General features: G+C 40.5%; 2 protein-coding genes across 4 annotated transcripts in view; one reads left to right on the top strand and one right to left on the bottom strand.

Moving 5' to 3' along the window:
- farsb (phenylalanyl-tRNA synthetase subunit beta) overlaps window positions 1-13,828 on the top strand; it is a 57,435-nt gene that overhangs the window by 35,880 nt on the left and 7,727 nt on the right. Inside the window, exon 17 of one of the 2 annotated variants that reach the window (XM_003218268.4) lies at window positions 5,442-6,024. The exons of the other annotated variant lie outside the window; for it this stretch is intronic. Coding sequence (XP_003218316.1) covers window positions 5,442-5,593 — 152 coding nt within the window. The 3' untranslated portion in view covers window positions 5,594-6,024. Of the gene's footprint in view, window positions 1-5,441; window positions 6,025-13,828 lie in introns of those variants that run through there. 2 annotated transcript variants of the gene reach the window in all.
- Window positions 6,829-13,828, bottom strand: part of sgpp2 (sphingosine-1-phosphate phosphatase 2) — a 50,920-nt gene continuing 43,920 nt past the window's right edge. For both annotated transcript variants that reach the window (XM_003218300.4, XM_016992102.2), the window contains exon 5: window positions 6,829-13,599. In XM_003218300.4, coding sequence (XP_003218348.3) covers window positions 13,057-13,599 — 543 coding nt within the window. In that variant the 3' untranslated portion in view covers window positions 6,829-13,056. The remainder of the gene's footprint in view (window positions 13,600-13,828) is intronic.

The raw sequence follows: 13,828 nt of genomic DNA, 5'->3' as shown, positions 1-13,828 counted from the left end.
CGATCCCAACACTGAGCTAAGGGGACCCCTTCTCCGTCGTGGCCCCCCGGCTTTGGAACTCACTCCCCAGGGAGATCAGACAGGCCCCTACCCTCCTCTGTTTTTGGAGGAGCCTGAAAACCTGGCTCTTCCAGAAGGCCTTTGATGATTGACCCTTGTAGGTTCAACCTATTTGCCCACTGAGCATAGACCCATAGGTATGCCTTCTCAGTATCACACTTAGCACTTTAATGACTACGCCAGCTCCCTGATGACCTCAACATATTTTGCACCTTCGTAAATACTCAGGTTTTTAAATATCTATCTTGTATGCTGACTTTTTATGACTGTTTTTATCAATATTGTTGTTTCGTTGATTGTTTGTTTTATTGCATTGTTCGCTTTTATATTGTTATGTCCGGGCATGGCCCCATGTAAGCCGCTCCAAGTCCCTTCGGGGAGATGGGGCGGGGTATAAGAATAAAGTTGTTGTTGTTGTTGTTGTTGTTGTTATTGTTATTATTATTTGGGATCAGGACCCACAGTATAAGAATCTCTGTTCCAGAGAACTTGAAAACTTCCACACTATTGTGACATTTTGTTTGATCCCAATAAAGGCATTGCTCAAATGTGGGTTTTTAATCATGAACCAGCATGGTTATCTTTGTTTTTAAGAAACAACATTAGCTGATCCGAGCTGATAGAGATGAAGTGTAGTCCTTTCACATTTAAATAATAGTAAATCCAATTGATCAAGTGTTTGAAACACTTGAGGAAATGAGGATTTGTCCTAGTATATTATTCTTAATGCTGTTCTAGGTACTCTTGGAAGAACTAAGACTTGTCAGTAGGTGAATGAGCTGAATTGGACCTATGTTCCTTTCTCCCTCGCAAGGCAGTTTCAAGTTTGTATTTGAAAATGAAATCTATATAAGATGAATGATACCTGGCCACTAATGAATTAATAATGTAGATACGGCCATTCTGGTTTTGATCCAAGCTGTGCTATATTTTACTTATTTATTTATTAGATTTATACCCCCCCCTTCTGACCTTGGAAACTATATTATGTGTACTTGCTTTATTTTCATTCTTTGTAAGTTGCCAAGATAATGAGATGGGTGACTATATAAATAATTTTCAGGAGTGAATTCCATATATTTGCTTAAGACACTTTGTACTTTAGTTGTTTAGTTGTATTGAGCTGTAGCAATTTTCTTCAGCCAAAACATTCTTGCAATCAAGCAATCATTTTGTATGTGTACCTTTTGTTTCATGGAGGAAGAGATAGCCCAGAATTATTCTTACTGCCAAGCTATCTTTCCTGAGTTTTTGACATAGAACACTGTCACACTTTATAGTTTATATTCAGATTCCTTTGTCTCAAGTGGTAAATGTCTGGGAAGATTTTGTAGAATACTCTTTTTTTTGGTTTTGGTTTCTGTAGCTAAACTTTGATAGGGAAATGTTTTTGAAAAGAACCTCTGCCTCCCTTTTACAGAAAATATTTGGGGTGGTATGTTTCCAGCTGTCTTTCTATAGCCTTCTCTCATTCCTTTTACAAATCTGGCTTCACACAGTAGGATTCTGGCAATGCAGTATTTGAAATGCAGCTAAGAGTTGGATTTGATTTTCAATAGAGATCTCTCCTGTAGCAGTTTCCCTAAATTGGAGTGAAATGGACACATGTTGCTGTAACACAGCTTCTTGAAGTATGGTGTTTCCAGAACTATGTAGTTAAGATATGGTTTCCAGCTCCTGTGAGATAATTTCTGAGCCACTTTGGGATATGTCATGGAGGCTTTTGCTAATAGCTTTTTTAAAGTATGTAACTTGGACTTTTTGCATTAATTCAACTGTGTCTGAAACCAATGACTTCAGCAGCCCTGCGCTTTATGAATTTTTATTGAAGATTATCTGATACAGAGATGCCTTTTTAAAATAGCTGGGGCTGTGCGTGACTTTGTGTTGTTACAAAAGTGAGTAGTCTGAAAATGAATCAATATGAGCTATAATATGGCTCTTGTTAAACCAACTAACACTTGGGACCTTTACAAAAAATATATGAGTGGTTGGTTATGATAACCCTTTTGTTTTGAGACAAAGCATACCTTGCAACTGAGGAGGAAAGTAATGGAGAAGCTTAGAATGTCTCTGAACTGTAATGAAGTACTTTAAATAGAATCCTGACCAGGATTAAATATATGAATACATTTAGAGAGTCATGAAGTAGTCCACGTCTTTGCTTCCAGGGACTCGAGCCAATGGATTGGGAATGGGGAATCTGAAATCTACATATTTTGGGTGAGTTTAGCTTTCATCAGCCCCAACCAACACGACATATGCTTGTGGAGAATAATAGTTAAGCAAAAATAGAAAGTGGTTTAAGCTGAAACATCGTACCTTTTCCACCTGTAGTGTTCTGTTGGGCTGGTCCCTGGCTAATGTTGCTGCTAATATTTACATAGCAGCAGAATGGGCTATGTTCAGCTCAAAGCCAAACCATGATTAAACCGGGCAGTACTTAAGAGTTGGAGAGTTCAGGAGAAAGGGTTAGATTCACTGCCACAACTTTCATTGCAAGAAAAATGCATTGGGAGAATTATTCACAGTTAACATGTGTTGCTTGTTTCTTTGTTAGGAATTCTGAGAGGTAACAACCACCTCTGAGGTTATTCTTGCCCAGCTGTGTCCTCTAGGTTTTGGGGTGAATCAGCAGGCCAGATCCGGGGGGGGGGGTGAGGTGGGGTTGCGGTGGTCTTTCAGCAGTCCATCTCCCTGGTCAGATGCGCTTTCCCGCAATTTTCAGGTTTTGAGCGTGTCCATCTTAAGGTCGGAACCCGGGACATCTTGGGGATTCTACTAGTGTACCGTCCACCCCGCGACACTGCAGTCTCCCTGTCCGAGCTAGCAGAGGTGATCTTTGGTGTGGCGTTGGACTTCCAGTGACTGGTAGTGCTGGGGGTCCTTAACATTCACGTTGAGGCCGCCTCAACAGGTGCGGCTCAAGATTTCATTGTCGCCATGACAACCGTGGGGCTGTCCCAAGTGATATCTGGTTCCACTCATCAAGCTGGACACACACTTGACTTGGTTTTCGTTGCGGCAGATGGTGAGGTCAGCGTGGAAGAGCAAAACATTCTTCCATTGTCATGGTCCGACCACCACCTGATCAGTTTAAGACTTACCGTGACCTCGAAGCTCCACAGGGGTGGTTGACCCATTAAGATGGTCCGCCCCAGGAGACTTATGGATCCAGACGGATTCCTGAAGTTTCTTCGGGATCTTCCTGTCATGGAGGCTGACGATCCTGTCGCTGCCTTGGTGAATTGCTGTAACAGCGAGATGACCAGGGCTATAGACATGATCGCTCCTGAACGTCCCCTCTCATTGCGAAGAGTCACTTCAGCTCCCTGGTTCTCGGAGGAGCTGGCAGTGATGAAGCGCTTGGGAAGGAGACTAGAGTGCTACTGGTGGAAAATCCGCAGCGTCTCTGATCGAGCATGGGCTAGAACCGCTATTAAGGCCTACTCCGTGGCTTTGCGGGCAGCCAGGAAGGCTGCCAGTCCTTCTTGGAGGGCCATTCCCAGTTGGTGAAGCTGGGGGACACCTGCTCAGACCCCTGGCCATTGACCTGTGGGGTCCTGCAAGGTTCTATTCTGTCCCCCATGCTTTTCAACATCTACATGAAACCGCTGGGAGAGGTCATCTGGAGTTTTGGAGTTCGGTGCCACCTCTACACAGATGACACCCAACTCTACTACTCTTTTCCATGGTAGTCCATGCCTTAGTTACCTCTAGACTGGATTATTGCAATGCACTCTACGTGGGGCTGCCCTTGAAGATGGCCCAGAAACTCCAACTAGTCCCAACACTCAGCAGCCATGCTTCTAACTGGAGCTAACTATAGGGAACGGTCTATCCCCCTGTTTAAGGAGCCCTATTGGCTGCTGTTCACCTTCCGGACCCAATTCAAGGTTCAGGTGATCACCTACAAAGCCGTGAACAGTTCGGAACCCACCTACCTTCGGGACCGCATTTCCCTCTATGAATCTGCACGAACTCTTCGTTCGTTGGGGAGGCCCTTCTCTCGCTTCCGCCTCCCTCACAAGCATGGTTGGTGGGGACGAGAGAGAGGGCCTTCTCCGTGGTAGCCCCCCGGCTCTGGAACTCGCTCCCCAGGGAGATTAGGCAAGCCCCCATCCTGGTAGCATTTAGCAAGAGCTTGAAAATCTGGCTCTTCACACAGGCCTTTGGATAAGGATTGCCCAGCTCCATGATAAATATTGTATTTCTTATTATCTTATTATATCTGTGACCATTTCCTCACCGGTTGCACTTTTCTTGCCTTGTTAATTTTATACAGCCACAGGGTCCATTCCCATCCCAAGTTGCTCTCTCACGAATTTGCAGCACTTTATCATCTACCTCGTGTTTACAAAATTCACATGGCACACTTTATTCAGTCTGTTTTTATGATTTTTCTGTGTTTAAATCATGTTTTATTAAGTTTGGTATTTTATCTTTATATGTTAATGTTTAAAATTTTTATAACTGTGCATATCTTTTCTTCATTTGATGTGTTTAATACTGTTATTGTTTTGTCTGGGCTTGACCCCATGTAAGCCGCCCTAAGTCCCTTCGGGGAGATGGAGGCGGGGTATAAAAATAAAATCATTATTATTATAAAGTTATTATTTGGTAATACTCTAGATTTTTCACATTTTTACATACCCCAAGTATAGTGTTCACCCATCATCCTTTTTCTTCCTTTGCAGTGTACAATCTCTAGATAACTTTCACACAGTGTCTGCATAGTTATTCATTCCTATGAAACAGCAATTATATTTGAGGGCGGGAGCAGACGTATGAGCATTAGCATAAGTCATAGTTTTCTTAAGAATTGCCCTCACTCCAAGTGTTGGATCTGTGCCTATATGAAAATGTAGCTACATCAGATTTACATGGGAAAGTTCCTGTGTGATGACTTTGTCATGATCAAAATAAGCATAGATTGACTAGTTTTGTTATAGTTTCAGAAGATTTGAACGGAGAAATGAGAGAATTTAGACAACTGGGGTATTAGTGCAAAGAGGAGCATTTTAGCTGCAGTGGGCTCCATCAAAGAATTGGCTGCCTGACAACCAGAAGCTTTATTGTTCTAATCATCATCAATCCAGAAAGCATTGTTTTGTTTTACAATATATGCAGCAGCTGCACTGCATCACTGCTGTATTGTAATGTCTGTTCCTTATCTACCCAGAGTTTGGGCTGCAGGCAAAACCTGGGCATAGCTATTTTTTATGCCAACAAAAGTCCCATTCTGCTAATGCTACAAAATGAGAGCCCATTTTAATTTTTTTTAGCAAAACATGGTATAACACAATAACATTTGTTCTTGATAGTCGTCCTGTGTTTTCTATGAGGCACAGTCATTATTTTTCCCCTCTCTTTTCTTTCAGACCCTGCATTTTTCCCTGGCCGCTGTGCTGAAATCTTTGCCAAAGGGCGGAGTATTGGGAACCTAGGAGTCCTTCACCCGGATGTTATCACCAAATTTGAGCTCACTATGCCCTGCTCTGTTCTTGAAATTACAATTGAACCTTTCGTGTGAAATCCTGACAGCAACATCATTTTGCATTCACAGTAACCACTTGCTACATCAAATATTCATCCCTACCTTTAAATGGATTGGATCAATCTTCTCTTGGCCTTTGATAAAATGTTTCTTGGGTGCAATGAAGCTGCAGCCATCAAAATAGAAACTCCGTGTTTCAGCAGTTGTCTAAATGGAATTACAATCTTTTTCTTACTGCATGAATTAAGAAATGTATTGTTAAAAAGTCAAACAAATGTTAACAGAAATGAGTTTTCCCTCTCTCAGGTTTCTATAAACTCTTCAGTTGTTGGAAGAGGTCAGGGTAGAGATATATTCCTTCCAAATTAGAGTAATTTTGTTAGTCACTTCCTACAGTGTGTATAGCTGCATGTCAGCCATTTTTATTGTAAAATAAGGGAGCAAAATAAAAGCAAAAAGGGCCTGTATTTACCTATGTCTGTAAATATGCGCCAATGGAGAATGTGGTGAAATCATCAGTATCTAGACCTGCTAGAAGAAGCCTTTGCTGCAGGGCCATTAAAAACAGGAGAAAGACCCAGTACTCGCATATGTGTTGGGACTTTTAATAACAGACATAATGCTGGTCTCTACATATTTATTTACTTCCTCTGAAAGAGACCAGCATTATGTCTGTTATTAAAAGGCCCAACACATATGCAAGTACTGGGTCTTTGCAGTTAAAAGAAGAGAATCAAACATATGCAAACATGGAATAATTCTTCTGCTACAAAATTATATTTATTAATATTGTAAGTACATTATCTAACAAGCTATTCTCAAGATGCACGATCACAGTTGATGTATACAATTTGCCCTGTTGCTTTGAGATTCTGAGTTGAAGTATACACTAAATGCAGATTAAATCCGCAAGTAAGAACTCAACAATGAGAATGGAGTAATGGAGTAGCACTTGTATTGTTTATAGCATTTGTGAAGCCATTTACATACACACTATGTGATTTCAGAGGAAAGAGAGATAGCTATGACTGACGGGGGGTTGTAGTCCAACAGCATCTGGAGGGACACACACTTTGCCTATCACAAACTAAAAGCACAAGGCTCCAATGCTGAAGGCTAGTCTTATTTGTTGTTTTCAAGCAGTTAGTGCTGAGTTGAGTCAGTTGAGTGCTGACTGTGAAATACTGATTCCAATATCTGCATTAACATAATTTGCATGAAAATATTAGAGAAAGCTGCATTTGGCTCACAACAATAAATATACACACACAGACAGATGACAAAATAAGCTTTAATAAAAAGAGTTTTGCAAATATTTAAAATTTAAATAATGGTAGAGGTAGAATACAATTTACATATTTGACAACTTAAAGTTAAACGATACAAAAATAGAAGTTTTCCAGGTGGTTGTTTATAAATGTGAACTTGCATGAATGTGCACGAAACAAAATGAGATTGGTGCATTGCGTGAAAACAATTTTGCAAATAATGAAAGTTAAAGCTAAACCCAGATCCAAGTTCTGACAGACAGTTAAGAAATCTATTTGCGATATATTTTCCTGAGACTGAACCCAACATAATTTGTGTGCAAACATTTTCTAAGATGAAGGACTTACAAGAAAAGACTGGGTGGCAGATGGGAGGGAGTTCTTAATGTCTTCCATGCATATGCCACCTTCTGCCATTTTGGTACTGATTGGGAAGGAGTGGCAGAAATAGGATGGGGACCGTGTGCATTTCCTATTCCCTGGCCTCCCTCCTCCAGTACCCATACAATAACGTCACAAATAGACCATAGTGTTGGCTTTCCTTGTATTGTCCATTTCTGCCCCTGAGGACTTTCTGTTTTGACATGAGAACTTCATGGGTTTCAGGATTTATGCCCTTCATGCAACCCATTCATTACATATCATATGCCTTATCCAAACCATGGTAGATATCAAAAGGTTAGGGAATAGAAATTCATTTACTGTTTATTAAACTACAACCTAGTGTAATACTGAAGTTTCTCCCTTCTTAAGCAGCCATGAGGTATAGGGATTTGGGTTTTGAGGGGATGTTGTTAAAATTACATCAATATCGAGACACCAGCTAATTCATAATGCTGAAACAGCATTTGATTTTAAATGGTGCTATGTTTACTTCCTTATAGAAATAATCTATGAAAAGCTGCAACCTTGTAGCAATTTAGCAATATGCTTAGAACAACAGTGCCCTTTTGTATTTTTAAAACTTGAGTTGACTATTCTGAAGCTTAACTACAGAGAAGCCTTCTAAAAAGCTATCAAAAAGAAAAATGCTACCATGTTTCCGAGTTCTTGTTTAAAGCCTTCATCTGCAAAGGGAACCATCAGTTTGTTCAGAAATGACTCGTGATAAGGATACAAAGATCTAGCATTAACAAGCAAACAAAAACTTTACATCTACAGTATAGCCACATTTGCTGTTGTGCTTTATTTCTCAGTCACCTATAAATCATAACTTTTAACAGTCTGAGCAATTTAAAGGAGATGTACCTTACTTTGTGATACCAGTGTCTGAAAATTGTACCACAGCAAAGCTTTAGAAGCTAAATATTTTGTCTATGTATGAAAAACGTCTTCCAACACTGAGTTTAAGAACTGTCAAGCTGCTGAATTATGTTACATCTGTTGACAGAATATATTAAAGCTAAAAGTAGTAGAATGCTTCGTCTGAGAGAATTCAAGCCCAGATCAGCAATTTGATTCAAAAGCCTGCTTTGCACAAGACCCAAGCCAAGATGCTGGTTCATCTTGGAAAAACAATATAAACCTCTGCCATAGAAAAATGTCACCTTCAGACAACCTAGGCATGACATCACTTATTAGCACAACTACCGTCGCAAGTTGGAAAGGATTTTAACACCGAGAAGTTAAAACTGATAGCCCTCTTTGCTGGATATCCCTGAGACTGTGGCCAGTGTCCCACTTCTGCTGGCTTCCATGTACTACTGTACTTTGGCCAAAAAAATCAGCCAAAAAAGTGTTCTTGGATTGACCAAAAGTGACTATGGCTTTTCCCTCCCATTATTTTGCTTTATTTATTTTATATTTGTATCAACAACAACAACAACAACAATTTATTGATTAGCCAGTTGGCCTTATCAAGCACAGACAATACAAACATGAAATACAACATACATCTGGTACACTTAAAATAAAATAAAAATATACAGGTATTTGCCAGCTTGGTGCCAAAGTAGCTTAGCCATAGATGTATGCATCAACTATCCTCATCACCCCTACACTGCACCCCAATCTGATCTATGTACTCCGATCTCCTTTTAGCAGCTTTAAGCAAATACAGGGCCACTTTTGTTGTCACAATGGGGTTATAACCGGCCAATAAAAATGTAGTTTTGGCTGCTATGTCCCAGCTTGTTTTATTACAAATAAAAGGCCATAAGTATTGTTTCCTTTCTTTTTCGTATAAGTTACAATTATGCAAAGTGTGGTTCAAATTTTCGACTTCAGGGGCGCCACAAATACATAATCTTTCTCCATATGGGATGTGGTTGAATCTGCCATGTCTCTCCATGGACTCCCTTTGTTCGAATCTTGCCCTGGTGAACGCGATTCTTAGATGTCGTGGCATATCTGCTTTTAGGTATAACGCCCGCTGGAAATTATGTTTAAAACGTCCTAACCACTTCAGAGATCCTGTGTTTGACAGGGTGGCTATGTCTTTCTGGGCTTCAATATCTAGGATCCTTTGGGTTACTGTCCTTCTTTCAGCCTCCCTATTCTGGCCTAAGGAAGTAATTTGTAATCCACAGATGTGAAGATACCTAGTTAGTTGTTCTGCCCATGAATCCTGGTTTTGGCCATTAGATTGTTCTAAGAAGCACAATTTTGGGAGTCTGTTATTTTCGAGATTTTTTATTTTAGCCCAGTAATTAAAGGCCCTGATTTTGGCAAGTCCTTCAATAGAATATATTTCTAACTCTGCTCTGACTGCAGCAGCGGTGGTCTTAGTGTCAACGCCAAGGATCTGTCTTAAAAATTTTGATTGTGTTTGTTCCAATATTGATAATCTGGTTAGGCCCCAGATTTCTGCTCCGTATAATATTATGGGGAGGATTTTTGCTTTATAAACTTTGATTATTGGAGTTAAAGAGCCAGGATATCTGTGGGTTAGCAATCTTGCCAGTGTATTGGAGCGTGCCCTAGTTTTGATCGCGCAAGACTGGGAGTGTGCCAGCCAAGAGCCAGTTTCTGAGTATACTAAGCCTAGGTATGTAAAAGAGCTCACCTGTTCTATACACTCTGCATCTAGAACCCATTTGTGTCTAGATGGGTGCTTTCCAAAAACCATGATTTTTGACTTGGATTTGTTTATTGTCAACTCGTTTTTGTGGGCGTAGGTGTTAAGTTTAATCAATAGTCTTCGTAATCCTATTTGAGTACTAGACATCAAAACCATATCATCCGCGTATAGAAGGGTATTTATGTGTCTGTTACCTATTTTAGGCATGTGGACCTCGGGGCTGCTGAGGTGCTCTGGCAGGTCATTGATATAAAGGTTGAAAAGTAAAGGGGCCAATAAACATCCTTGTCTTACACCTTTGCAAGAATCTATTTTCTTTGTCAAGGCACCGTTGATTCCCATTCTAACCTGGATATGGTTATTGGAGTATAAACTTTTGACCAGGAGTAGTAGTCTACGGTCTATACCATGTACTGTTAATTTTTGCCATAGGAGCTCTCTGTTGATACTGTCAAAGGCTGCTTTTAAGTCAATGAAAGCAACATAAAGTCTGCTCTTTTTTTTTAGATGTTTATAAATTAGGTGGTTTATGACAAAACAGTTATCCATGGTGGATCTTCCTGATCTGAAGCCGGCTTGTTCTTCTGGCAGGATTTTATTTTCATATTCCCAAAGTTCTAATTTAGAAAGAAGCACTTTAGAGTAGATTTTGGCCACTATATCTATTAGGCTGATAGGTCTATAGTTTTTTGGATCTTTTTTACACCCTTTTTTGTAAATAGGGATAATTATTGCCAATTTCCAACCTGTAGGAATATTGGCAGTGTTATTTATGTGATTACATAGACCTGCTATTAAGGGGGCCCACCAGTCAGGGTTGGATTTAAATAACTCTGGTGGTAAAAAGTCTTCTCCGGGGGCTTTATTGTTGTTAAGGCTTTTGATTATACCCTTTATTTCTTGTGCAGTAGTCGGGGTCCAGTCTGGCAGATTCTCAGGGCTTTCTATATTAGGAGTAATATATTTCTTTGGAAGGGGTGAAGGGGCAAACAGTTCTGAGTAGTAGTTCTCCCAGTTTGCTGCAGGAATAGGGGCATCAAATGCATATTTCCTTTCTTTGAGAAGTCCAGCTACTGAGTTCCAGAAGAGGACTGTGTTCCTCCCTTTAGCTGCGAGTTCTAACTCGTTCCAGATGGAAATTGAGTGGTTTTTCTTTTTCGCTCTAATGGTTTGCTTATATTTCCTTCTCAGTTCTAACATATTGTTATGTTCAGTCTTAGACTGAGACCCCTGCACCTTTCTCATTAGGCTTTTAAGTCTTTTCCTAATGGATAGGCAATCAGTATCAAACCAGTCCGCTCTATTTCTTTTGGAAATTAATGGGGTAGCATTCACAGTTAAATGGTTTTTCAGTTGGTCACATATATTCTCGAATGCTGAGTTAACTGCCGTCCAATGGGATGAGGGGGCTTGAATTGTGGCTGACCAATGTGCAAAGTCTATGGAATTAAGGGACTTGTTTATCGCATCGGTATTGACCTTATGCCACCTGATTCTTTTGTTTAGTCGTACCTCGGTGTTTGTGATCCAGTGATCTAGCTCATTAGTAGATCTAAGGTCTGATGGTACCTTGATCTTAACACTGACTGGTTGATGATCACTATCAGCTCTGGGGAGAACTTCAATTTGTGAAAAGAGATAGTCTTTTCCAACAGAGACGCAGATGAAATCAAGTACACTACTCGTGTGTGTCCCATGGTATGTGTAGGGGTATTTGAAGTTAGGACCGTTGCCCCCTAGGATTAGCAGGCTGCATTTGCTGATTAGTGATAAAAGTTTTGCACCTGCTGCATTGGTCTTTGTGTCGCAGGAAGACCAACAGGGTATCCCACTGGGTAGGCCTATAGAGGACGCAAAGGCCACAGGTGAAGGGCCTAGTCTGGCGTTAAAATCCCCCGTAAAAATATTTGTATCCTATATTTGTATCCTTGTATTTCTTTCTCACAAGGAGACTCAAAGTGACTAGCATTTGAAATAGTTTTGGTGCTGGGGAGTTATTTTAATGATATACTGTGCATTTCCTCAATTCAAAGTTGTATTTTTTTCTTATAAAAACAATTCTAAAATGAGGTGCATCTTAGAATCACAGGTATGTCTTATGTATTTTGGTTGGTGGGGGTGGTACTGAAATCTATGGCTTTTTACAACTAAAGAAATACGGTCATTGCTTAATAATTGGGCTTTCAGCCATAGTTACTCCACAGACATTCCCGGCCAAGATTCAACATTGCAGTCAATAGTGCATCAGTAACTAAGCTGCAGAGGCCCAAGGACACCCTGTTGCAGTGAACTGTGAAGATGCATAATGGTACCTGCCAGAGCATCCCAAATTCACAACAACCACTGATACAGTTTGGGGCATGATGCCCAACAGTCACTCATGTAGGTACCATTGCACAATGGGCACTGGGCACCATTACATGGTAATGTCAAATCAGCCTCTTGTTGAATACAGATGCAACTGTTCAGCTCTCTTCGCCACATAAATAATGCCACTACTTATATGAATATGTCCCCCTACAGCAGTGGTTCTCCACCTGGGATCCCGATGTTTTTGGCCTTCAACTCCCAGAAATCTTAACAGCTGGCAAACTGGCTGCGATTTCAGGGAGTTGTAAGTCAAAAACACCTGGGGACCTCAGGTTGAGAACCACTACCCTACAGAGTACCCTTGGATTCTATGCAGCCATACTGCTATGTTGTCAGTAGAGATAGGGTCTGTTTCTTACTTGAGATATTGTAAAGTGGGTTCCATGCATACCTTCCTACCAACTATATCATAGCAAATTCTTGGAGAACAGCTGGACTGTGCCTGCTGTGTTCAACCAATAACAAACCAGACTGGCCCTGGTACATACAGAGTTCAACTGGTAAAGGGGAAGAACTTAGAACTTACGGCTCTTGTGGAGCAGCAGTTAAAGCCAGCTCCCCTTTAACACCTCACCTTCTAATACTACAAAGTGGAAAGTTTGACTATGTTTAGGAAGCTCATCAAACCACAAAAGCTGAGAAGGAAGGCAGAGGCAATTAATGATGTCCCCACAGAATGGTAGACCATCAAGAACGGCCCTTCTGATTTCTAGTATTACCTAAGCTTTAGAGCTATACAGAAAGGCTGCACACTTTTCTGTTAAAATCTCTATTCTTCATTATACACTTTTTGTTACTGCATTCCATCATCCAAACTATTTCCTTAAAAAAATGCACAGCATTCAATATAAGCCTAAAAATCTATGCAGTAGTGGTACAAGCACTGTAGCACTCAGGCCAATGGAAGAATACGTTATATATTTGTAAGGCACTTCTATGTTTACTTGCTGCTTAGCACCACAATCATCCATAGAAACGTCATACCAAAAACACAATGATGTCAGAGTCACATTTTTAATAATCTGCCGTGTGACCAGCACCACGCCTATTCCCACCAAAAACTGTGCAAGCGCTGTCAGGAGAATCTCATTGGTGAAAAAAGGAACACTGTGTGAAACAGCTTCAGTCAAAGTATTTGAGATGTATTGGTGGTTTATCCAGAATCCTATAATTGCTCCGGCTCCAGCTCCCAGAATCGTGGTGGTGTCTGCTCTAGTAGGGCTGTAGTAGTCTAGTTTAGGATAGTTGTAACACAAGACGAGGGGCACAACAATGCAGAAGACAGGGCACAAGGGGCTGGTTACCATCAGGTGATCAATGACGTCCCAAACAGGATACATGACGACAGTTAATAGCACTGAGACCAGACTCCCAACCATCACATCCTGGAAAGATACAGGAGAAAAGAAAAAGATAGTGGATATGCAATATGTTCTTACCTCTGCTACAACACAGATAGACAACTGGCACAGGAGCAATGGCAGAATTTTTTTATTGTTTTAAAAAATTATATTTCTGAGTGATACAAATGAAAGTACAGCCACCACTTACACTTGAATCAATTTTATTTCATTTAGTATTATTACATGTATAATCTCTTGTTAAATGGAGTAT

The sequence above is a fragment of the Anolis carolinensis genome, chromosome 3 (assembly GCF_035594765.1).
Source record: "Anolis carolinensis isolate JA03-04 chromosome 3, rAnoCar3.1.pri, whole genome shotgun sequence".
In the NCBI taxonomy this organism is placed as follows: Eukaryota; Metazoa; Chordata; class Lepidosauria; order Squamata; family Dactyloidae; genus Anolis; species Anolis carolinensis.
This window is presented reverse-complemented; position numbering and strand designations above follow the sequence as displayed.